At 45.0% G+C, this 21,917-nt stretch overlaps 1 protein-coding gene across 1 annotated transcript in view; it reads left to right on the top strand.

Moving 5' to 3' along the window:
* The first annotated feature begins 217 nt into the window (after positions 1–217).
* Positions 218–21,917, top strand: part of LOC144762194 (ATP-binding cassette sub-family C member 10-like) — a 681,473-nt gene continuing 659,773 nt past the window's right edge. The window contains 5 exon segments of the mRNA XM_078647347.1: positions 218–285; positions 447–518; positions 520–614; positions 617–800; positions 802–1,807. Coding sequence (XP_078503473.1) covers positions 218–285; positions 447–518; positions 520–614; positions 617–800; positions 802–1,807 — 1,425 coding nt within the window.

Below are 21,917 nucleotides of genomic sequence, written 5' to 3'. Positions count from 1 at the left end.
ATACATGAGCTGATCCTCCTTCTGTCGTACCCTCACTAGGCCTTCCATTCATCTCCCTCTTTCTTCCTTCCCCTGTCTAATCTTTTCTCACTGTTAATCCCTTCTCTGTCTCTTTTCGGGTCTATGCATCTGCTATTTCACTTACAGGTTGTGGGTGTGTTATCGTCTACATGTAAGACAACTCTTGCATAGGGAGGACTATGGATGTAAAACCGGAATGGATAGCAAGTTCCTTGAGAATCTGGAGGATATCTTTTTGATGATGATCCACATAGAACATAACTCGTAAAATAAGATATTTTTAGACTTCTTAGATTTAAGCTGTAGTCTTCCTCAATCTCATTTGATTTGTGTTCATTTTCCTTGGTTAATAGCCCTCATCCTATACATCTTTTTGTAGATAAATAGATGTTGTATTCCCTAACATTATTCCTTGTTTATTGTAGGTTTCCTGAATCTGAACATCGTCGCAGGCTTGCTTCGAAGTGCTGGATCACTGTTTTATTTCTCTTTGCTGTTCATCAGTTTTATCCTGGAGCCTGTTTTTCTAAAGGAGGAAAAATTTGCCTTGGAAGTGTTGACTGGTGGAATCTCAGCACTAGCCTGGATCACTCATGCATAGCTCTATTCAGGCTCCACAGATCGGCAAATTGCACCCCCATATGCCCCTTGGTTTTGATGGTCTTGGTGCTCCTTCTTGTGCCATTCATGATCTTCCTGTTTGAGTGGTATAGTCATAATGGGATGGCGTCATAGACAATGCTTCCTAGACCCATTTTGAAACATATTTTCGCTGGCCTCTGTTGCCGCCTGCATACTTGTGTTCATGGCTCCTATTCCCGCTCACCAAGCCTTTGTCACCATAAAAGACCCCTTGGTTTGCACCCCTCTTCTGACTGATTCAGAGGCCCTAGTGCCCAAGTGGCAGAGGATTGATGAAAATAATGAGAGTTGGCTTTCACGTTTTTTCTTCCACTGGATGAATCCTTTATTGAAACGTGGATACCAAAAAGAGCTGAAGCAGCCTGATGATGTCTATCATTTACCATACAATCTCCAAACGCAAATAATCTGCAAGCACTTCAATACCTGCTGGCAAAGAAAGAAAGCCACCCTGAAGGGGATATCCAGTTTGGCCAACCAAGATGGAAGCAGTAGACTTCTCAGTCCCACAGATGAAGTAGATCTGAGTTTTCTTCCCCATGGTACTTCAGAAATCCAAAAGGAGGTACGCTTCTTGTCTGTACTCAGCTCAGCCTATGGTCTGAGATACTTCTCACTAGGGATTGTCAGGGTAGTAGTCAGCATCATGGCCTTTGCAGGACCTCTTTTGCTCAATCGGTTGGTGAATTTTATGGAGAACCGCCATGAACCTTTGAGCTACGGACTACTCTATGCCTTCGGGCTCTTTGCCTGTTCTTTTTTTGGTGCCCTATTGCACAATCAATTTGATTATGAAGTGCACAAGGTGGAGCTGATGGTCAGAGCTGCAGCTGTGTCCACCATCTACCGCAAAACTGTGAAGGCCAACAGCAGGAGCCTGTCTTGCTTCTCAACGGGTGAAGTCGTGAACTTTATCAGCTCTGACTCGGAAAAGCTGACCAACTTCTGCTCTGCCTTTCATGAAATCTGGATTCTGCCCATCGAGTTTTCTGTTGCCTTCTATCTGCTGTACCAACAAGTAGGACTGGCATCCCTGGCGGGCCTTGGACTCACATCTCTTCTCGTGCCAATAAACAAGTGGATTGCCACCCGTGTCTTTAACAACGACTTGAGGTTCATGGAGCACAAAGACACACGTCTTAAGGTAAAATTATTTTCTATGCATTGAATTACTCCTGGGCGTGCACTGCAGTACTGTATTCAACATGATCGCTAAATATAAAAAAAAAAAAATTTCTAGATGGAAAAGCACCACTACAAGAATAAATCTCTTCCAATCATGAGCGGATAATAAATCTTTCAAATGTCTTTTTATATAGACGCTGAGTCGTGATATGCAAAAATCAAATGTTCTTTTAATGGTCCATTTAGAGACAAGACACCAGCCAACGCGTTTCGTTCTGTCACCAGAACTTCTTCAGGGCTGTGAGTTAAAAAACATACAAGAATAACACTATAAATGCCACACCAAACAATATACACATATACATATCTAAAGCATATACAGTGCCTACAGGTTAAAACACAATTCATGCAATATTATACAATTCACAACATACAGTGACACATACAATTTCCTATACACAAAGTTTCTACGTTCGCACTATCCTTAGTTAAAAACATTTTTGATGTCACAATTGTTATCAAAAATTTACTTTCAACACTTGTAATCTAGCTCTAGGCCATTTTTGTTTGGTGAACTACGTAACAAATGACGCTGATGAGTATGATTAGAACTTTGATATAAAATGGCCTAGAGCTAGATTACAAGTGTTGAAAGTAAATTTTTGATAACAATTGTGACATCAAAAATGTTTTTAACTAAGGATAGTGCGAACGTAGAAACTTTGTGTATAGGAAATTGTATGTGTCACTGTATGTTGTGAATTGTATAATATTGCATGAATTGTGTTTTAACCTGTAGGCACTGTATATGCTTTAGATATGTATATGTGTATATTGTTTGGTGTGGCATTTATAGTGTTATTCTTGTATGTTTTTTAACTCACAGCCCTGAAGAAATTCTGGTGACAGAACGAAACGCGTTGGCTGGTGTCTTGTCTCTAAATGGACCATTAAAAGAACATTTGATTTTTGCATATCACGACTCAGCGTCTATATAAAAGGACATTTGAAAGATTTATTATCCGCTCATGATTGGAAGAGATTTATTCTTGTAGTGGTGCTTTTCCATCTAGAAAAAAAAGACTTTATACCCAAGTTTGGGTAATGCTCTTGGGACAGGGAGCATATGGAAAAAAGCACGCTGACCTATTAGAAATTTGATTAATCCGGTGATATTTGGATTGGTGCTGTACTTTGTGCGTGAGTGGTCCACTGTCCGAACCTGTTTGTTATAAGAAGCTAAATATAACATCCCTGCAGATGGCACACTACTTTTCTCATTCTTTTTTTTTAACATAAGATTTTATTAGGAATAAAAACAGAGTCAGGAAAGCAGTCACAATCAAAACGACACATTTGAATCAAGGTACAAATCAAGAAAAAAGATACATTTAGCATATAGTTCGTCCTGTGGGTCCAGCTCGGTCCATTGTCAATTCAATTGTCGGAGATTCGCAGAGTACTTTTCTCATTCTTGATTCTGCAATTATAAACCACATTTTGAAAAGTACTCAGTAGTCTATAGATGTGTGTCAAGTTATTTGGATGTTATTTGGATGCTTCGCTTGTCGAGGTCTAGGTTTGGGCTAGATGACAGAACCACCAGTACCTTACAAGATCTGAATCGATCTCTTAACAAACAAGATGTTAAATGGTCTTGAGTTCTGTGGCTTTCAGTGTCCCAGTAGACTTTTTTTTAGATTGTCTGTTTATCAGGGATGCTAGTTTAACCAAACATATGAACATTACACCCAGAAACCTGAATACAAACAACCAAAGGCAATGGAGAAGTACGTTAAGGAAAATAACAACTATCAAATGTGGTGAAGCAACCACTTAACATCAAAGTAAAGGTATGGTGTTATATGTTTCCCTACTAGAGTGCTGAGATCACCACACTACTATCACAGTACACCTCTCCTCGGGTTTGTGGTGCATGCCTGTCCTACTGTGCATCATGCACTAGAATGAACATAGAGACATCTTCAGAGCTTATACTGCAAATCTCTGCACTAGTCTGTAGAGCACAATGAGAGCGAGAGAGAGAGAGATAGAGAGAGGGAAAGTAAAAAAACAGAGTGGGGGAGAGAGAGTTTGGGATTGAGAATGAGTATGTAGCGTTAGTGCAACTGCTCATAAGCCACAGGAGGGAAAGGCCCGGGAGGGCTCGGACAGCCTGTATTTTTGTCTCTCCCCATAAGTGAAAAGCCTCTGGTTTGTTTTTTAGTTTTTCCTAATTTTATTGTGTTCTGTTTTTAATCCGATTTTATGGGTTCCTGAATGGTGAGAGAGGAGCCGCTGCAAGGCCCAAGTACTTGCAGGGGTAGAGATCCTTCCTGCCTGTTTTTGGAAACCAAAAAGTTGGCATAGTCAGGCTAAGGCGATGGGCACAGGGGGGCGTACATGCCAACATTTCTTAACTAGAAGATTTTGTAAAAAGCAATCTGGGCATGTATTTTTCCTATTGGCCTATATTGCAGCAGCAGCCATTGTATTGGGGAGACACCTAAAATAAAGCCATTTTTAGTTTTAAAAATCTGGAGTCACCCACCTGAATCCGATCTGTTTGCATGTATGGGTTGGGCCTCATCATATCTACAATCAAATTGGCTGGGAGCAGAGTCACTTCCTATTCAGGCCCAGCACATGTACCACTGTCTGCCTTGTCTGCACCATTGTCTTCAAGCATTTACACAGCCAAGGAAGAGCACTGTCTCCTGGTGTATACATTCTGTATTGAAGCACCCTTCAACACAGTGGGTTCAGCATGTGCAACAAGCCTTGACAGCTACACCAGAGCAGGAGTTTGGCGCTGGAGAAGAGCGGACAGAGGTGGATGCTACACAGACAGTAAATGCTGTTCAACCACTTTATCACTTGAACATGATATGGTCCTCCTTGTCACCCTTCTCTGCAGAGACCAAGCATGACTGATCTGCGGCCTCAACCAGGCATCACATTTAAGAGGATGTTTTATGGTTCCTACAAATTTTGTAGGACTTAGTATTAGATCAACAAACGCTTCATACTGAATGATTTCAGTCTTCTAAACTCAGCAGTAAATGTTGGTTCGGCTAGCTGACAGTACCACATCTAAACTCCCAAACCTCAAGAGTCTTAGATGCTGTCTGTAACCTCAAGCTTCACCACAATTATTCCCAAGGAATTAGTCGAAACAGATCTAATGCTTTTGTTTATCACTTTGTATGTCCAATGTTTCACAAAGAGAAGAGACAATAATACATTTTCAAATGTTTATTGAAATTATATAATCCTTGTAAATAAAACATGACCTGCGATCATTAGACAGATGGGACACATCATTGTTATAAGCGTTATTAGAATATTGAAAAACACAAAAAACTATTTAACCATGTTAGTTGTGCCTAATGTTACTCTTATCTATCTCTACTATCCCTACACTAGCGAGAGCATGGTGGGAGTACCCTTCTACCAGACCAGTTGGAATGATCTAACCCCATACTTCATACCAGCATCAGTGAATTAATGAATGCACTTTGTCTCAGTGTACATGCCTGCACACATCTGTCTGCGCAGCGATCTTCCTTCTTAGGAAGGATGTCGGGGCCTGCAAAGCTGCATCTCAGTCACAGCTCTCAGCAGCTTTCATGATAACTCTGGTGTGAAGGGCCTCTCACGAATTCAAAATGAACGCTGTTAAAAAATAAAACCCCAAAAAAGAGAGACTTTACCCCAGTTAGACCAAAAGGGATCGGGTAGTTAACACTTGTCAAATAACGAAATTCCCTTGTGTGTCACATTCACTAAACTTTAAATAGTTTGCCCTGAAGCAGAATCTGCATAACAATATTTAAATGTTGTGTCTAGTATATTTGAATATGTATATTTTATTACACATAATGCAAACAAAGACCTGCTTTTGATTGCACTTCTATGTAACATTGGTTAAAAATCATCACAATAATACAGCTAATTGACAATGTCTTTAGACCAAACTTTTCATAAAAACATACAGGTACATGATACTCAAATCTATATTATACATCTGAATTAAAACACATTGTCCTTTGAAAACATAATTTTTTTATTCAAATGTACTGATATATTGTTTTTTGTCATATTTGTTTTAATTCAGATGTATAAAATGGATTTGAGTATCATGTACCTATAATGTTTTTATGAAAAGATTGGTCTAAAGACATTGCCTATTAGATGTATTATTATTTATTTATTTTTATTCCTCATTCGCCTCCAACCCCAGACACCTAGGAGACTGGGAGGCTGCCAGTGTTACTTAGTTATGAGATGTAGGCCCACGAGGTACAGACCCCGCATCTCTGTCGCCCGCCTACCAGTGGCAGACATACCCCCTTCCTGTTGCTGACCTCTCGTTGTCGAGGAGAGAGTGATCATGCTCTCTTCTGATTACTTAAAACCGGTGACTGTTGCTGTGAGGCTTTTCGCAATTGAGCCCGAAGACCAAGACTAACAAAAAGACGCAACACAGCCCAACAGCTTCCCGTGAGGCTTAATAATAGGATCAGGGATTATGTGAGTGATCTTATTAGCGCAAAGCAAATAGTTGCTGTTTAACCAGGAGACCAGTTTATCAGGCAATCCCAAATAGCTTTCTTCCTACTATTTCCCAGTCTATCCAAATCAGTTCTGGAGGTTTTATACAAAGAGGAAGCCAATCTTGATGCTTGGGGGGTATGGTCTCAGCCCATCTCTTGTATATTTCTCGTCTGGCCAGCAGATTGGCATAGAATAAAAAGCCTTTGCTCAAGCCTATGATTTCACTTAATATGCCAAAGATAATGAGCCTGAGGGAGATGCATACTGGGCACCCTAGAATAACCGTAAGAGTGTTCCCTACTTCCTTGCAGAATTCTGAAATAGCTGGGCAGTCCGAAAACATATGTGTGTCTGGGGCATTTTCCATGTGGCACTTTTTACAGGTGACGGGGGGGCCTTAGATATTTTAGTAAGTCTCGCCAGGGATAAATAGGCCCAATGTGTGGTGAAATAGTGGTTTCTTCTGAACAAGGCTGGTTTCACAACTGTAAACAAGGTGTTAAAGGAGGTTTGCCACAAGTCTGCCCAGTCTGTAACCGGAAGAGAATCTCCCCATAATTCCTCGGCTCATCTGAAATCTCCATCAATGGTCTCTTCAATAGACCAGTAGAAGAACAATACTTCTTTCTTTCCTACTGGCTTCTGTACCAAATGTTTTTTTTTTTTGTAACTTTTTATTATATAAAACAAAGAAAAACAACACATCAAACAAACAATCAAGGCAATACAGCAATAATACAGCCATGGGGCCCGCGCTCAAGGAGGACGGGAGATATATGACAACAGGAGAAAATACTTTTTGAATACAGATGAGGGGAGGGGGCCAAAGGTAGAATTGCATATGAACAGCACAATATACCACAGCTGGAAGGAATGTAGGTCAGGGCGACTGGGAAGGACTAGGAATCGCAGTGAGTGGGGGCGTACAGATATCTCCACGGTATAAGTTCCACTGGTTCCAAATCTTCCCCCATTTTTTAGGTCTGCCTCTTGCCATATACACTGTCTTCTCTCTGAACATGCACCAGTCCAAACTCTCTTTCCAAGCAGTCACTGTAGGCGGCCTCGGGGACCCCCACAACTGCGCAATATCCCTCTTCGCAACCATATTGGCAAGAGTCACCCATCGAAGCTGCAACACGTCATAATCATTCGGACCCCACACATTCAATAAACATTGTCGGGCTTCCGGCATCATCACAACACCCGTTACTTCATCCATCACCTCATGTATACTTTTCCAAAATCGCACCACCTCAGGGCATTCCCATATGATATGGAGATAGGTGCCAAGGAGACCACACCCATGCCTACACATGCCGTCCGTGGAGTAGCCCATATGGATCAGACGGGGACCGGTGACATAGATTCTGTGGAGGATCTTGAGTTGGACCAGACGGAGGCGGGCCGGAATCGCCACCTCCCTGGGAGAGGAGATCGCGGACTGCCAGTCCTCATCATCCAGTTCAATACCATCAGCAATCTAAGCTTCACGAAGGCGATCAAGCAGACTCGATCGGTCATTGATCCTTTTCTTATAGAACAACGAGATAGTACTGTCTGGCACATAACCGTCTGGTATACGATCTTCGAGGGGGGAGGAATCCGGAATATCACTACCCACTGGCAACACAGAGTTCAGAGCATGGCGTACCTGGACATAACGAAATGTTTCCCTGTCACTCAGCTTATACTCTACTTGCAGAGCCGAGAAGGTCTTCACCTCTCCATTAACCCAGAGATCACGCACTTTACTAATACCGATCGTGTCCCATTTATCAAATCCCTTCGTCCTCCATAGGCCACCCAACTTTGCAGAGGCATAGAGCGGAGTTGCACCAGTTAGTTTATCACTCCAGCCCATAGCCGCCGTCGCGCTATGCCATACCCGCACGGCTATGGCGGTAGGTCCCGAGAGTTGTGAACGCGAGGGTCCCGAATAAAGCGTCCTGTAGTAATCACCACCCGGGAGCAGCCACTTATCCATTTCAAATGCTGAGTTCAACGCCGGGCCATACATCCCGTGGTTGATGGCAGCAAGGTGGGAGGCCCAATAATACCTACGAATATCCGGGAGCGCTATACCGCCATCATACCAGGGAAGTGTCAATTTTGGAAGAGCGATGCGTGAACGTCCGTCCCATATTGATTGCCTCTGCAACGATTCTACTTCCCGGAAATATTTCGACGGGATGACATCAAAACTATTCTGAAGTGCATGTAGGAACCGCGGTAAGGACATCATTTTAAAAAGGGCCGCACTCCCTAGGGGAGATAACGATAATTTACGCCAACGCGCTACATCGGAGCGCAACCTTTGGAGTGGGGGGAGTAAATTGCGTTCATAGCGAACCGCCGGATCCAACGAGATAAACACACCCAAGTACTTAAAGCCAGACTGCGACAACTGAATGGGACAGCCCCGCGGCAAACGAGGGACATCACCCGCAAGTACATAAATGTAGGATTTTGACTAATTAATGATAAGGCCCGAGTTCTTCCCGAAGGAGTTAAGTATGTCAAACAATACGTTGAGCGATTTTTGGGGAGATGTAAGGTATAATAAAATATCATCCGCGTAAATGCGGTCTTCAAATTCCGGCGTCCAGCGTATACCCTTCATCGAAGGTTCCCACCGTAGCCACGGTGCGAGTGGCTCCAACGCCAAAGCACAGAGGAGCGGGGACAGCGGACAACCCTGCCGCGTGCCCCTCCCAAGAGTAAAAGGCACGGAGACACGGCCATTAACCACCACCTGTGCCAGTGGCGTTTCATACAGGAGTTTGACTCAACCAATAAAACCAGCGCCGAATCCAAATTTGGCGAGTACCGCCCAGAGATAAGACCATTCGATTGTATCAAAGGCCATCGTGGCGTCCAAGGACGCCAAGATGGCCGGTTCGCGCAGTGTCGGAGCCCTCGCGAGAACACCATGCAAACGTCGCAAATTTAATGCCGTGTTACGGTGCGGGATAAAACCCGATTGATCCGGATGAATCAGGTTGCTAATAACCGTAATCAGACGATTAGCAAGCAGTTTGGCGAGGATCTTAGGTTCCGCATTTAAGAGCAAAATGGGTCTATAAGACGAGCAGCGATCCCGTGGTTTACCCTCCTTATGGATCACCACAATGGTAGCAAGACGCTGATCTCTGGGGAGGGAGCCACCGTCTCGCGCAGCCGAAAACATATCACGAAGATAGGGAGCTAGAGTATCAGGGCGTAATTTATACAGTTCAACAGGAAGGCCATTGGGACCCAGGGCCTTGCCGGAACGAATCGAGCGTAGCGCGAGAGCCACCTCATCCACCGAGGGCGTGGCATCCAAACAGTCCCGATCCGATTCTGACAAACATGGAAGTGCTATATCTCGAAGCAACAACTGCGAATCCTCCTCGGGCCTGTCGGATACCGAGGTATAGACCTCTCGAAAATAATCAGCAAAGCATTCAACAATTTCAACAGGGTCCGTTACACGCACACCACCACATGTCTCAATCACCGGAACCACTCGACTAGCTCTCTCCCTTCTGTCCAGCCAGGCAATCAATTTTCCTGCTTTATCACCCACATCATATAGCCGTCCCTGCTGTTCCCTACTCATCATCTTTGCCGCATCAGTAACCAATGTTTTATATTCTAATTGTTTAAGGCGGAGGACATGCAATGCTTCTCGAGACACTTCTCGTTCCAATGCAGTCTCCAGGTCTGTGATTTCAGTCTCGAGCTGAACAATTGCCTCATTCTTACATTTCTTAGCACACCCCACCAAAGACAATGCCTATCCCCTGATCACAGTCTTAAAAGCTTCCCATAACAAACAGGCGAGGATACAGAACCAGCATTCTCAGTAAAATACAGATAAAATGATTTAATTAATTCATTGTGAGTTTTAGGATTAAGAAGATACCAGGGGTTAATCGGGGCCACCCTCCCTTCGGCGCCGATGCTAAGATTAAAATGAAACCAAATAGGGGAATGGTCTGATATACCCCGGGCCAAGTGTCTAATCTCTCCAATCGAAGGGGACAGGGCAGCCGGTATCAGGATATAATCCAATCTAGAAAGACTACCATGAGCTCTCGAATGGAAAATAAACTGTGTTTGGTCTGGATGCATTAGTCTCCAACAATCTATAAGTCCCAATGTTTCCAGGAAGTCACCCAACTAGGATTGCGCAGCAGGAAGATCTCGGGGCGGATAGCGGTCTATTCTGCCAGAAATGACGGAGTCAAAATCACCACCCAGTATTAAAACACCCTCCGGGAGACCCAGAACCATCCGCCCCAGGTCCGTAAATGTCGTGGATTGTAAGCCCGGAGGGACATACACCGACACCAACGAAATTGGTTTTCCCTCCCACCGCCCAACAAGTGTAACATATCGACCCCTGGCATCAAGGATCACATCGTCAACCTCGAGGGGGAGGGAAACCCTAAGCAAAATACCCACTCCTCTAGAACTAGATGTAAATCCAGATGGGCAGCAAGACGATAACCCCGTCTATTGAGAGCGTGACAAGTATTTCCTATCAAGTGTGTCTCTTGTAGCAAAACGACATCAGGCGAAAGGCGCCGCAACAGCTGCATGACCACCCCTCTCTTTATCCGATCACCCAACCCATTCACATTCCAGCATAATACCCTCAACCCTCTATCCCCGATCCAGCTCCACAATGAACTCCCATCGCAAAACGAGCATCACACCCATGTCAAAGATAATGAAAGTACCGTGCCTTGAAAAAGAAAAAACAAACAATCCCAAAACATGGCCCTCCCTCCCCCCAAGGTTCCCAATACAACTCCACCCCACCCTGCACCCCTGCACCAACTCAAAAGCCACCCCAATTTGCAGTGTGCCTGTCGCCCTAACAATTACAAACAAAGAACTAATCTACACAAAGAAAACCCCCAGAGGGGGAAAGGGGTCCCGCCATCCCCGCTACCTCCCAGGATACGAATGGAATGATCAAGGAAGTCAGTGAGCCTCAGCTGAACACGTTGAATAATGGTCCGGACACAGGCACCATAATCATTCTTGGTCCATCAGTCCCCCCTCAGCACCACCAGCATGTTCCTGACCGGTACGGCGAGCCGGCAAAGTGTCCAACCAATCACTCGCTTCCTCAGGCCTGACAAAGAAGAATGTTCGATTGTCATATTCAACACGCAGGAGGGCCGGGAATAACATGGCGTATTTTAATTCCATGTCTTAGTCGCCGTTTCACCCCTTGAAATCCCATTTGTTGTTTCTGGACCGATTGAGAGAAGTCCGGATAAAAGTTCACAACAGCGTTCTCGAACTGCATAGGGCCGCTTGTCCGTGCCGCCTGCAGAATGGCATCGCGTTCTCTGAAGTTGAAGATCCGTGCAATAATCGGACGGGGAGGAAAACCGGGATTCGCCTGTCCCCCTGGCACTCTGTGCGCACGTTCGATGGCAAAGAATTTGCTCAGGCCCTTGGGTGCAAGATGATTAAGACGGAGGTCCTCCACTCGAAGATCAGTGGCGAGTGAACTAGAATCTTCCGGGACCCTAATAATACGCACGTTGTTGCGCCGTGCACGGCCTTCAAAATCCTCCAAGCGACGAGCAAAAAAGTCATTAGCAGATCTAAGGTTGCACACTTCTGTTTGCAAGTCGGACACATCCGTGGTAAGGCTGGATGTCTTTAAGTCTAATGACTTCACTTTCTCGTTCGTCTTGGCCAAATCAGTTCGAATGAGGTTGACATCAATAGCCACCGTGTCCAACTTCAGAGCCAGGGCTTCATACTGTTGGCCAATAGAAGACTGAATACCAGCAATGGCGCCCATCACGTCCTGTAGCGTTAATTCCGCCAATACAGCAGGATCGTCGACAGCCTCCTCCCGGGCCTTAGGTGCACCACCAGGGGATCCTTTAGAAAGTGTGTAGCGATCCATGACATTCGTCTGGGTTGAACCTCCACGGATAGTGGTCTTGACTTTCCGTTTTTCACCCTTGGGCTTGCCCGTCATGGCGAGCCGGGTGCCCCGGAGGGAGGCTTGGGATCTGGTCCAAATAGCTCCTTAAAATTCACACACAAGAATATAGGAGGCGAAGTTGGGCCAATTTGAATCCACAGCCAAACAGTCCCTAGCTCGAAACTCAAGGAGCTGGCATCGGAGCCCGTCCGATCAACAGACACATCGCAGATAGGAGACAGTGTGCTGGAGAAACGAAACCGAAAGTGAAGTGAGGCTGTGGTCTGATCCCCTCAAGCCGTTGTTGTTAAGTTACGACCTGGGCACTGCTACAACTCAAGGTCCAGGCTGTTCCATGGAGAAGGCCACAAATTTCAAGACGGCAGAACTCGGGGACCCTGCGTCCGATTCCGACCCAAAAACCTGCTTGTACGTCAGCCGGGTTGTGTCTTCAATGACCTTCCATCAAATCAGGATATTATCCAGGATAAATGCGGGAGGCAGCGAGGGTCCTCAGGAGCCCTGTGCTCACGCGGCCATCTCGGATGCGCGCGTAGCTCCTCCTCTCTGTACCAAATGTTGTTTCAAAATGTTACCTGTAGGTTTATTAACCACTACCGCGCTACCGCGTTTTCCCGCTGTGCGCTGGAATTTCAAAAATGCGCGGTTTGTGACAAAGCCAGCTCGTCATCCGCGTAGCGCAGGTAACGCCCATGACGAGCTGGCTTTGTCATCCGCATCGAAGGGGTTAAAGCTCTGGGACCAACTCTTTAGTCGTAGATATTTAAATCTAGACATACCATCCTCCATTTTCTCATCAAATGATGCCCAGGGCAAAAGTGTTCCCTCAGTGACCAGATCTCCCCAGACCAGGAACCCAGCTGTTTTAAGAGGGGCTGCCAATTTATCCTTCAAACAACTTGGTGCCCCGGGCTGTCCCACAAAGGAGCCAGAGTTGAGCAGTACTCCAGGCCCGTCAATTTTTTAATTCTGGCCCATATTTGAGCAGCACTCAATAATACCTTCAACCTTATTTTCTTAAAGAACTTCTGGTCTCCATATTTAAAAAGAAAGCCCTCAAGGGATAACCCTGCTTGATCTAACATAGCTAAAAACATATTCCCCCTTTCTGATGAATCCGGGCATTTTATCAGCATTCTAGAATGTGTTAGCTGAAAGGCCCAGGCATAATACTGGATGTCTGGGAGTGCAAGACCACCTTTTTCTCTCCTGCGTCTCAACTTTTTCCACGCTATTCTTGTCGCCTTATAAGCCCACACAAATGAGTTAATAGATTGCTGAAACTTATCTATAACCGGCTTCTCAAAGTGTAGAGGGATGGCATTAAAAAGAAAGGTGGCTTTTGGTAGAATTACCATTTTGATTACATTGATTCTACCCAGAATGGTCAAAGAAAGGTGTGCCCAGGACTTCATGAGTTTTTGACATTCTCTTAAGATGTTTCGGCAATCTTGCTAATGTCCTGGACAATCTTCACTCTCTGATATTGCATCTAATTTTGAACCTGATGTTGACACCCCAGTAGATTCCATGTCATACTTTCGGTTTTGTCTGCATTGATTTCGTACCCCGAGACCCAACCAAAATCCTGCGCTAAACGGATGATATGAGGAAAGGATGACTCCAGATTCGATGACAGCATTAATATATTGTCCGCATACACAGCTACCTTCCTCTCCTATGCTCCACTCTTAAAGGGTGTAATATCTGTCTCCTCCCTGAGACGTTGAGCAAATGGTTCTATATATATATGTCGAATAAAAAGGGGGGAGAGGGGTCAGCCCTTCCTAGTTCCTCTTTTGATTTTAAAGGGTCTGGTTAGTTTTCCATTGACCACAAGCCTCGCTGAGGGGTCACTATACATAAGGCTGACGGTTCGGCAACATTTCGGTCCAAGATTCGAGCGCTAAGTAATTCCAGCTGACCCTGTCAAATGCCTGAATGGCGTCCAGGGTCATTGCTGCTAAAGGGAGTGAAAAAGTAGAAGCCAAATCGATGGCACATATAAAGTCATGGGTGAGGTCAAAAAGATTTATGCCTCTCAAAAAAACCTTTTGGTCAGCATGCAGCAGACCTCCTACTACCGCACCCAGTCTATCTGCCAATATTCGGGAAAAAATCTTGTAGTCATTGTTTAAAAGTGAAATAGGTCTGTATGACCCACATTTAGTTGGAGATTTACCTGACTTTAAGATCAGTGTTATATTGGCTTCACCCCTTGAGGTGGGTGGTCTAAATCCTTCTACCAAGATTTTATTGAAGAGAGTTGTCATGAATGGAGTTATTGTCTCTCCTAAACTTCTATATAATTCCATAGGAAGGCCATCCGGCCCAGAAGGCTTACCTGTCTTACAGGTGGATAACACCTTCCTAACCACCTGTTGTGAAATCTCAAGCTCTAAGTTCTCTCGCTGAGCAGAATCCAAGGAGGTGAGATTGATCTGGTTTTGCCATTCGCGTGCACATGTACTGTCTACATCGTTATCTTCATTGTATAGATCTTTAAAAAAGTGAAGAAGGCTTCTCCTATCCCTTCATCGTTAGTTATCGATGTGTTAGTATGCACATTATCGATTTGTTTAATAAGTTTATGAACCCTATCAGTTTTAGCCTTCCATGTCAATAATGTGCCGGCCCCCTCACCATATTCAAAATGGGCAAGCTTGCTAGCTTCCCATCGTTTAGAAATTCTAGCCTGAATAATGTCCTGTAGCAGATCTTGCAGAGTTTTCAATTTCTCTTCTAGTGCTTGGCAAGTAGCATGATCAACTTCATTATTAGACTTCCTTTCCACCTCCTTCATTTCATGCTCAATGGATATCATTTCCTCCCTATACTGCCTGTTCTTATAGGAGGTCCTATTTGTTGCCAAGCCTCTCAGGTATGACTTCAGGGTGTCCCATACCACTGAAGGCTCCGCCGAGCCAACATTTATGTTTAGGAAGAATTCTGTCTCCTGGGATAAATACCCGCTCTCAGCCTCATCTAGGAGGAGTGTACGGTCTAATGTCCATGCCCTCCGTTGTTCTTTATCTAATAATTTTAGATCTATCCAAACCGCTGCGTGGTCTGAAAGGTGCAGGGGTCAGATAACCTATATCTTCTACTTTACCCCTTAAATCATTGCTGATCAAGATGTAATCAATCCTTGATTTATGTCTATATTTTTGTTGTAAAAAGACACACCTAGTTGGGTACCTGATCTTTCTCTCCAAATATTGGATAAGGCATTCTGTCTCATCATCATCTTTAGGTATGTCCTGCATTTAGACAAGGCATTTGCCCTATTACTAGGGGATTTATCCTTTTGAGTATCCAACACTATATTAAAATCCCCAGCAAGAATAATTTGAATTTGAATTTAAAAATATTTATATAGCGCACGTTTACCTAGCGGTTTCATGGCGCTGTGGGGTCAATTCAATTTCAAGTACGGGCGCAGAGTTGGATCAAGTTGAGAAGGCCTGTGAGAACAAAAGAGTTTTCAGTCTCCCGCGGAACTCCATGTAAGACGCTGATGTTCGAATAGAAAGAGGTAAGGAGTTCCAAAAAGACGGGGCGAGAACAGAAAACTTACAGCCTCCGGTCCTGCTTTTCTTAAATCGGGGCACCACCAGAAGAGATAGGGAAGAGGAGCGTAATTGCCTGCTAGGAGAGTAATGATGGATGTTAGATTTGATAAAAGCCGGAGCTGTCCCGACAAGAGCCTGGAAAGTCAGGCATCCAAGCTTGAACAGGGCTCTTTCTTTGATAGGGAGCCAATGTAAGGAGCAGAGAAAAGGAGTAATGTGCTGAGACCTATGTAAGCTGAAAAGTAAGCGAGCGGCTTGGTTCTGTACTAGCTGGAGCCGGCGAAGGGCATAACTGGGAATGCCATTGTACAGTGCGTTACCATAGTCAAGGCGAGAGAGGACCATCGCCATAACAATAAGTTTAAGAGCTGAAAATGAAAAAAAAACGTGAAATCTTGCGAATAGTACGCAACACAAAAAAACAAGAAGAGACCACCGTGCTAACGTGCGAGTGAAGAGTAAGGTGTTGATTAAGAATGATCCCCAAGGTTTTGACAGAAGAAGAGGGAAGAGGGGGGGAACCAAACGAAGAAGGCCAAAAAGCAGAAGACCAAGGATTAAGTTTACCACCAGTCAGGACGAGCTCAGTCTTATCAGGGTTGAGTTTCAGATGGTTAGAGTTCATCCAATCCCTGATAAATACCATCACTGACTGGAAGTTGTGGATGGAGTAGGGTGAATTTGACAAAGTAAAAATAAGCTGGAGGTCATCAGCGTAGTTAAACACTGTGACCTCCATCCGCTGTAAAGCAAAAATAAGTGGGAAAATATACAAGTTAAAGAGGAGAGGGGAAAGGGAAGAGCCCTGGGGAACACCACATTGCACTTTGTGAGCCATAGAGGAGAAGTCCGCCAGATGGACGGCTTGGGTGCGATCACTAAGAAATGAACTCACCCAAGCCAGGGCGGAGCCCCCGATGCCTGCCGCCTCGACACGGGAAAGAAGGATGGTATGATCAACCGTGTCGAAAGCGGCAGACAAATCGGGGAGAATCAACGGCTGTGGGAGATTGGAATCAAGCCCCTCTCTGAGTGTGTCCATAACGGATACCACCACCTTTTCGGTGGAATGAAGGGGGCGGAAACCTGCTTGAGAGGGGACAAGAAACCCACTGGACTCAATAAAAGAGCTAAGAGTTATAGTGATGTGCCGCTCCAGAACCTTAGCCAGGTAGGGGAGGAGGGAAATGGGACGATAATTGGCTAATACTGTAGGATCTGCGCCAAACTTTTTTAAAATGGGGACAATCGTGGCTGACTTGTGAGGGAGGGGAACAGTTCCTGTTTTAAGGGACTCATTGAGGAAGGTAAGGGGAGGAAAAGGGCAACTCCGAAAGTTGTCACGCATAATATAGGCCGGGCAGACATCTGCAGGTGAATCAGATTTAACACTAAGGAGAATAGAAAAAAAAGTCTCCTCAGATAACAGAGTTAATTGGTCAAAATGACAGGTGTCATGCGGCGGGACGATGTCAGATAATGCTGAAGGGGGGGGATATTGGACTTGATGTCTTCGATTTTACTGATGAAAAAATCATTCAGGGAATCGCACAGCTGTTGAGAGGGAACCGGTTTGGCAGTTGTTCTGTCCGAGGAGGCCAATTTGAACACTGTGGCAAAAATTTCCCTCGGTTTGTTCTCCGCTTGGAGAATCTCGACAGAAAAATAAGAGGTTTTTGCCTTAAGAATAGCTTTCTTGTACTCCGCCTGTATAGAGTTATACAAGATTTTAGAAGTCTCACTATAGGTACGTCTCCAGGCACGCTCTGCTTGGCGAGCCGCTAGTTTTTTCTCCTTGAGCTCCTGGCTAAACCACTTGTTCGCATAGTGAGTGCGCTTCACCTTAACACGCCTGAGGGGAGCCACCTGATCACATGTCCTAGACAGCCATTTATTAATGGCCTCTACTTGAGATGAAGTGGAGAGGTTATCAATGGCTGGGCTTGAGATTAAAAGAGAGGAACACAAAGATGGAATGTCGGCTTTACCCAATTACGCGCCCAGGTGTTCTTTGGGAAGGATGGCTTCTGAGCTGACCTCAAATCCAGGAAGAAGGAGATCAAGTAGTGGTCAGACCACAAACAAGGGGTAACAATAGGGACAGGGATAGGGATGTTAAGGGACCAGATTTGGTCCAGGGTATGGCCCTGAACATGAGTAGGGGTATGAACGTGTGAGATGAAATTTAAGCTGTAGAGCAGTTCGGTGAAGTCCCTGGAAGGTGCGTCTTCCGCTGAATCGGAAGGCCAGAAGTTAAAATCCCCCGATGAGTGGCTTACTGCGAGTGTAGCTAGTAATTCCTGGAAAGCTGGGAGAAAATGGGACATGTGTTGGGGTGGGCGATACATCAGGACACAAGTAATAGGAGTTTGGAAAGACACAGAACGGGCAACCAGAAAATCAACAGCTAAAATCGAAGGAAAAGAAAGTAGTTGGAACTGAATACCAGAACAGACAATCAAGGCCACCCCTCCTCCTACTTTGCCAGAAGGCCGGTCTGCTCGCAAAGCGTAGTATGAAGTGGGCAAAGCTGCCAATATGCTAGTCAGGGATTCAGGGCGAATACAAGTTTCCGTTAGGAACATTAGGTCCGGTTTGTAGGTGTCCAAAAAAAATAAACAGGTCTGAATAATCGAATTGGGAAACCCCAACTGATTTGCAAAGATGGTTTTTAGTGTGGAATGGTCATCCTGGTTAGGACCATAATAACCTACTACTGTTATGAGTGCGCCTTGATTGGATAGCTTGACAATGACCCACCTGCCACTTGGGTCTGTCATAGCCTTTAGGAGACAGGCATTAGCTTGTTTTTTAACTGAAATGGCTACACTCCTGATATCTGCATTTTGACAGGAATTGACACAGTGCTTCACCCACCCTAGCTTCCCGCAGATGCCGGTAATCTCTTCTCTCAAGAGGTGTGTTTCCTGCAGGGTGATTATCTGTGCAGGTGAGTATTTGAGGTATTGAAGAATTTTTTCCCTCCTACTTTTGACCCGGAGACCATTTACATTCCAAGATAGGCATTGTAACATTTTCATGGGGGATTAAAAGGCTGAACCCTGAACCATCTTCCTCTCCCTGAATGTCGACACCTAGCCAAAAATAATAGCCAAAAAGTAAAAACAGAGTTTTAAAGTGAATGAGAATGTTTCTTTTTTCTTTTTTACCCCTATGCTCCCCCACCCGTGATTCCTCATCCCAATCACCATCCCCACCCCTGATCCCCACCCTGGAGAACCCAACCCCCATTTACCTGGACTTAGTCCAGATTCTGCCTGCCGGTGTGCCCCACTCTTGCCCAGTGTTTAACTATTACCAGTTGTCAGGGACCGTGTATAGCTAAAACTACCACTAGGGCTCCTACTGTTTCTATGATTCTGTTTCCAATATCTTGTTTTACTGCTTCATACTGTAACCTCCACGTATTCTTAAGTAAATTTGGGTTATGATATTAATTATTTGCCAATGTATGTGGATCTAGAAGATGCGTCCCATCGTGATCAGTTAACTACCTCTCATGCTCCCCTTGGTATATGGGGTCGTTTCCCAGCTGAGATGTTCTACTAAGAGTTATTTTAAATTTCTCAAAAGCTCTTCTGCCTCCTGCATTGTTTTTGAATTGTACATTTTAATATTGTACATCATTTTTAATTGTGCTTGAAACTTTAGGTGGGCGACGGCCCCCAATTTCTTAAAATCCTCGATTTTTCTGCCCAACTCCCATTGTCGGTCCAGGGTTGCAAGAGAAGATCCTATCGGATCTCGAAAGCAAAGTCTCTGGGTTTCCATGATTTCTGCTTTAGGGCGAATGTTAGTATTCTTTATTTCAAGGAGAAGGTTAGAAAATTGATTAAGATCTTCCTAGGTTTGGTTCAAATAGGGTGCCCCCTGAAGGGGTCCCTATGAATCCTTTGTATATCCCTCATCAAGTCTTCTTCTCAGTCCTTGATCTGAACTGAATCTTTTATGAGGGTTACAATATAAGCTTTAAGGTCCTCACCCACCTTACCCTTCGGTACATTCAAGATGCGTAAATTGTTACGTCGGGAGTTATTCTCCAGTGATTCTAACTTATCTCAGAGCGTAGCCTCATCCTTCTTAAGTGTTATAATATCGGCTTGAGCTGCTCCCAGATCTTCTTTAAGCGCCTCTACTGAGTCTTCTAAAACCACCATCCTAGAGTCCAAAAGGTCGAATTTCTTCTCAAGAGATGCACAAAAAAGTCTGATCTCTCCTTGGTTAGACTCGAGACAGTAAACCCTTTCCTAATATCTAATGACAGGGTGGAGAATAAAACCTCCAAAGGAGCCACATGAGGACTTTCCCTCCCTGGAAGTCTTCTCTGTTTCTGTGCTGCTCCTACTCCGCTCATTACTGTTACCGTTCCCATTTTCTCTGCCATTAGCCCCTGCACTCCCCCCTGTTAAACTTTCTCCTCCAGCGTTCTCTGTGATTGACACTGTACTCATAACTGTACCTACTCATGTGATCTCTGGGCTGCTTAGCGGTTCAGTGATCCATTGCTTGGTGGAGTTAGGGGGGGAAGCTGGTATAGGTGTAAGTACCGGGGTGGGGGTAGAGAAGGGGATATTTCCCAACTCAGTATCTTCCATCAGACCCACAGGAGGCTGTCTTGCCGTCTCTGTCAGCCCGGAAGCTTTACTAGGGGCTTTCCCCTGTTTAACCACGTCTAGAACCTGTGGGAGAACTTTAAAATAAGACCTTAATGACAGAGTCATTTTTATTTTAGCTTCCACAGGGTGGCCTTTCTTTCTGTTTGTTTTGGGACTCTTACCTTTATTCTCCCAAAAGTATGAAAAACTGGCTTCAGGGCCTGTTGCCAAAGTGTTCCCCCCATCTCCTGAATGTCAGAGGCAGTTTTACCTTCTAGGGACAGCTTAGTAATATTTTCATAAGGTTTCTCCTTTCCGGACCCCAGCACAATGGGTCCCTGCGCAGCACTTCGTTTCCTGCCTTTCCTTCCAGTTTTTGCTTTCGGGGTTTTGCCTGCTTTTTGTTTAATTGCCTGCGTAGCTTTTTTAGGCTGTATGGGCTGGCAACCAGGGTAACCAAGTCGCCCCCTTCCTTGTTCGCCGGTTGGGGGTTAGTAAGGGGAGGACAGCTTACCGGCTTCTGATATCTCACGCGAACTTCCGTCCCCCAATACCTCACGCTCCTCTGATTCCTGCCTCGAGGCCGCAGAGACTGCACAGGCCGATCCACAACTCACCGCAATCGACCCCCAGTCTAGCATCTCCTTCACCGTCGCCGTCTTCGTCTCTGTCTCTCTCCCCTTTGCCTCCGCAGTGGCGTTCCTTTCCAGAGTGAACATGGCGGCGGCAGCTCTCCCTGTGCTGCCTCTGCCACCGGCTTCTCCGGAATCACCTCAAGAGAGGCCGCCTCGGGAAGACCACGTGCCGCTAGCCTTCGGCCCCTCTTCAACTCCAGGGCCGCTAGGAACCAGCGCAGGAGATCCCCCGACGCACCAACGCACATACCCCTGGTGAGTCCCAAGGGGAAAAGGAGGGAAGAAGACAAGCAAAAAAAGAAGACAAAAATGCAGGTTGTTGTTTGCTAGTCCCCGCTACTGCATGTCCTCATTGAGCAGAGTGAGAGCACAACCGGCGACAAGCGACCGCTTTAGCTCACTGCCGCCATGTTCTCCTCCAGGCAATTAGCTGTATTATTGTGATGATTTTTAACCAATTTTGAATAGAGGTGTGTAAGAAGCAGTCCAAACAAGGAATTATAAAAATAAAATATATTTAGTGGTGAGGAGCACAGTACAGCATTCGTTTCAGTCAAGTGCTGTCCAACCTCTCCCGACTGGAACCTAGAACTAATGAAACCATGGTAACAGATTGTAAACCCTGTTTCAAGTGTAAACTACTAACACATACAGGTAATGAAGTAATATATAATTAATTAACTTTAAGCATACAACACATCTTATCCCTGTAAAAACAGAACAAACAACATGCAATACATTACTTATAGTCTCTAAATCTATTTGGAGCATTTATAACTCTTTT

This window comes from Lissotriton helveticus, chromosome 6 (assembly GCF_964261635.1).
Source record: "Lissotriton helveticus chromosome 6, aLisHel1.1, whole genome shotgun sequence".
Taxonomy (NCBI): domain Eukaryota; kingdom Metazoa; phylum Chordata; class Amphibia; order Caudata; family Salamandridae; genus Lissotriton; species Lissotriton helveticus.
This window is presented reverse-complemented; position numbering and strand designations above follow the sequence as displayed.